This window comes from Musca autumnalis, unplaced genomic scaffold (assembly GCF_047663935.1).
Source record: "Musca autumnalis isolate F117 unplaced genomic scaffold, ASM4766393v1 scaffold_3, whole genome shotgun sequence".
NCBI classification, from domain to species: domain Eukaryota; kingdom Metazoa; phylum Arthropoda; class Insecta; order Diptera; family Muscidae; genus Musca; species Musca autumnalis.
Window position 1 is genome coordinate 70,902,260 of NW_027411866.1, and position 4,810 is coordinate 70,907,069.

The 4,810-nt window shown below is 39.2% G+C and overlaps 1 protein-coding gene across 1 annotated transcript; it reads right to left on the reverse strand.

The window, feature by feature from the left end:
• Positions 1 to 821: 821 nt before the first annotated feature.
• LOC141398219 (uncharacterized) lies at positions 822 to 4,810 on the reverse strand. Its single transcript, XM_073975456.1, has 6 exons — positions 4,478 to 4,810; positions 3,491 to 3,830; positions 3,108 to 3,425; positions 2,364 to 2,720; positions 1,995 to 2,182; positions 822 to 917 (listed from the first exon to the last, which is right to left on the reverse strand). The coding sequence occupies exons 1-6, from the start codon at positions 4,808 to 4,810 to the stop codon at positions 822 to 824; spliced, it is 1,632 nt and encodes a 543-aa protein (XP_073831557.1).

Genomic DNA, 4,810 nt, shown 5'->3' on the forward strand with positions numbered 1-4,810 from the left:
AGAAAAGGTAGCAGCAATACCCAGCTGACTGAACTGGGTTGTAGTGTTAGTGTCAAATTCCATACGACATTTTATGTATTTATTTCTATGTTCGATGTATATTAGGGATATATACATATATAGTTTATCTAGTGTTATTGAAATAAAAGACAGTCACTTCTCTTAACAACTATTTTAAACTATTTATTTGATATTAATTTAGTAAAAAGGAATACAATTTCAATTAGGTCGCTTTGCCACAACTGTGGTGTTGAAGATTTCGCGAGCAACTAACTTCTGTTTTCTTTTTTGTTGCCTCTTGTCAGAGTTACCATCACTCATCTTATTTGTTAACTGCGGGGACGGAGATGCCACAACCACTCCCCCTCCAGTGACACAGTCACGATCATTCTGGAAAGAAATCTTCCTCGTTGATGGAGTAGGTGCGGTTGAATCTTCAGAAGGAGATTGCGTTGTATGCTGAGTTTTAGTGGAAATTGAATTTTCAAGTTGAGTTGGCAGTCTGTTTATGACTTATAATGATGTTGGAATTAGAATCGTTGAAGTCGAAAACTGGTTTGAGACGATCGACTGTAACGTTAATATTTTTGTCCTTGATTCGAATTGTGAATAATCGATCTGTTATTCTGTTGATAACTTCATAAGGTCCAGTGTAAGGTGGTTGTAATGGTTCTCGTACAGCGTCTGTTCGTAGAAATACGTGTGAACAGGTATCGATGTCTTTGAGTTTGAACATTTTACTCTTCGTGTGATGTGCAGTTGGAGTTGGACGTAGCGAGGTCTTCTTTAAATGCAGTTCGGAGTCCAAGTTGGATGACACATTAACGCTGCTTTAAAAGTTCGATGCCACCTCTCAACCATGCCGTTGGATTGAGGGTGGTACGCTGTTGTACGTGCTCGTTTAGCTCCTGTGAAAGCTGCTAATGATTTGAAAAGCGCTGATTCAAATTGAGTGCCTTTATCTGTTGTAATTGTTTTTGGGCAACCAAATCTTGAAATCCAAGTTGACCAAAAGGCAGTAGCAACTGTTTGAGCGGACATGTTTTTGAGCGGAACAGCTTCAGGCCATCTGGAAAAACGATCTATCATTGTTAGACAGTATCTGTATTCTTGTACTGGTGGCATTACAACAATGTCTAAGTGTACGTGATCAAAACGATTGTCTGGAACGTAATCTTTGCTTTTTGGCAATGTAAACAATTACGACAAAGATTGATGATGTCTTTTTTAATTCCGGGCCAGATGTATTTTGTTCGTAATTGCTGTAGTGTTGAGCGACCGCTGGAGTGTGAAAGTCCGTGCACGGTATTGAAAATTTGTTTGCGCAGTGCGTCCGGAATGTATGGACGGACGTATCCCGTTGAGATGTCGCAATAAATTGATGTGTTACCATAATGAACTATTTGCAGTTTCAGAGAATTGTTGCCATTGATGCATGGTAGAAAAAGAAAAGGTAGCAGCAATACCCAGCTGACTGAACTGGGTTGTAGTGTTAGTGTCAAAATTCCATACGACATTTTATGAATTTATTTCTATGTTCGATGTATATTAGGGATATATATTTTTGAAGAACAAATTTATTCATCAGAAAAAAAAACTATTTCCCATAAAGACGGCTTCATATCATTGACATGTAACCTCCTCCAGGTCCGAACGACATGCCGCACACTAAAACACCGCTTATAGAGGCGGTACAATATTTGTTAATATGTGTGGTCTTTTGTTAAACTTGAAAAGAATAAAGCCCTAATAAACATGTGCTTTTTTGTTTTCAAAAGCAAATGATTGAAACAGCTTCTCTTTTTTCAACGAATTACCAGCGACCCGAAACATTTTTGCAAGTATTCTACTTTCTGCGATAAATTATGCATTTAGTGGAATGATATGGAAACATTCATATTGAAAATCTAACGAGTTTTCATTCATGTTTTCCAAAATATTCAAATTTTAATGTGGTTGTTGTTGAGTTGTATTTGTTGTAGTATTAACTTTACCTTGTAGAACAAAACCATGCCATTGATGATAGTTTTCAACTCATCGTCAGATTGTTGTGCTTTTTGTATGGCTTCGGTTGAAACGGTTGACGGCATTGAGATTTCGTTGAGTCGTGAAAATGCATCAGCGACGGTGTTTTCGGGTCCAGAAAGATAAATTATATCAGTTGTAAATTGTGATATGAAATCTAAATTTCTGAGTTGTCGGGGAGATGCTTTTTCAGGCCGTTGAGAAAATGCGTATATGATCGGTTTTAATGACGAAATGTCGTGCTTCCAGCATGTGTCGAAAATATTTCACAGCTTTGTAAATAGCGAGCAATTCTCGATCATATGTGCTGTATGACTTTTCAGATTTTGATAACTTACATGAGTAAAATCCTAGAGGTATCCAAGTACCGTTGAAGTTTTGTTCCAAGACGGCACCAATGGCACTGTCTGATGCATCCGTTACTAAGGCTAGTTCTAGGTCTGGAGCTGGATGTGCTAACATAGTAGCTTCACAAAGGCTTCGTTTGCAAATCTCAAAAGCGTTTTCTGATTCAGTTGTCCATGGAACTTTGCGTTTATCATTTTTCTTTGAATTCCCAACGAGTTCGTTAAGGGGTGCTTGTTGATGTGCTGCATGTGGTATGCAGCGCCTGTAGTAGTTTATGACACCAATAAAGCGACGAAGCTCACAGATAGTTTCTGGCTTCTTGTAATTTTTTATGGCATCAATACGATCTGTGGGTGGGGAACAACCATTTGCGTTGATTATGTAGCCAAGAAATCTTACCTCAGGTACACCAAAATGGCATTTGTTGGGGTTGATGGTGAGTCCGAAGCGTCGTAAAATTTCGAAGACTACACGAAGATGTTCTCGATGTTGTTGTGGAGATTCGGACATAATGATAATGTCGTCGATGTAACAAAATACGAAGTCAAGTCCTCGGAACACGTTGTCCATGAAACGTTGGAATGTTTGTGTTGCGTTCCTCAAACCGAAAGGCATGTACAAAAATTCTAGTAATCCGAACGGAGTACATACTGCTGTTTTTGCGATGTCTTCTTCAGCCATGGGTATTTGATAATAGGCTCTTGTAAGGTCAAGAGTTGTAAAAATTGACTTACCGTGAAGATTTTCTGCAAAGCCGTGTATATGGGCAATAGGGTAGCGGTCTGGAATTGTTTGTGAGTTGAGTTTACGATAGTCACCGCAGACACGCCAGCCACCTGTTTTCTTAGCACTCTTTGATGGACGACAAATACCTTGTTCGATGAGATAATCCATTTCGGCTTTAGCTGCTTTTAATTCATCACCCGAAAGACGTCGTGGACGATCAGCAACTGGAGATTTTGTTGTTTCGATGTGATGTACGACAATTAATTCATCTGTTGGTTTCCTAAGCGTTGATGTTTTCGTAATGTCTTCAAATTCCTTTAGTAGATCTGCGAAAGGAGATGCAGAATTCAGTGTTGAAATTCCAAATTATTTTGTTGCAAAATTACACCACCGTTGGATAATTTGGTTTTGTCGATAAGACGTTTTTGTTTGAGATCAATGAGTAAATCAAAGTTGACTAGAAAATCGGCACCTATTATTGGTGTGTGCACGTCAGCAATCACAAATAACCACTTGAATTCTCGTTGAAGTCCAAGGTCGAGTTTCAATACACAATCACCAAATGTTTTGATTTCACTTTGATTTGCAGCCAAAAGTGTAAGTTTGGACGGCTTGAGTTTTCCTTTGATTATAGATGGGGGTACGACTGATACCGCTGATCCAGAATCAATGAGATAACGTGAATTTGTTGACTTGTCGTAAAGATGTAGACGTTTTTCACAAGGATTTGACTGACGACATCCCAGTTAGATTTTCCGGCTCAAATCGTGAACAATCAGGATTACATTTTTTTGCTTTGTCACCAATTTTGAGATGAAAATAGCACAAATTTCGCTGGTTTGAATTTTGACCACTTGGCGAACGGTTTCTTGATTTTGAACGATGTCGTGTATGATTACCAATTTGTTGTTGGATTTTGTCGACCTTATCTGAAAGTTCCCTTATTGTTTGGCACATATCGGCGAAAGACATTCTTTGGTTAATTGCATCAACAGCTGGTTGTTGTGATGTTGAAAGAGAATTAACACAATTGTTGTTGTTTGCTTCAAACATTTTGTCAGCAATTTTTCCAGGTCTTCTTCTTCCCAGGCGGTTAGAAAAGGTCTCATGTTTTCTGGCTTTGCCCAAGAAACAGTGTTCTGATGATTCCCTCGTTGCCTTTACCAGGAGCAAGTCGTTTCATGTGTGCCAAAATTGACGTTGGTTTCATGCCGTTTGTTTCACCACCTTGTATCAAACGTCGTAGGTTTGACTCGGGAGACTCAGCAAATTTGGAAATAATTCTTTCTTTTATTGCTAAATATTTGCTTGAGTCCGGTGGATTTGTGATAAGGTCTTCAACTGACAACAATACTTCGTCTTCAAGACGGACACTCACCAGATCGAACTTGTCGTTATCCGCCGTTATGTTACACAGGGCAAATGAACGTTCCACTTGCGCAAACCATAAATGCGGGTTTCTTTCGTTAAATTTAGGAATGTGTACCTTTTGTAAATTAGGTCGTGTGTCTTCATGCCGAGTGGCACTACTCAAGGCAGCCAGTTGTTCCTGGAGCGATTGGATTTGCCGTTGCAAGTCTTCTGCCATATTGTTGTCCGTTACGATGTTGCTGCTTTCGAAGAATTCGGCTTCGTCTTCACTACTATTGGAGTCGACCTCTTTATAGTTGATTGGATTGCGTCGTCTCAGTTGCCGTGTTGAATCAACCAT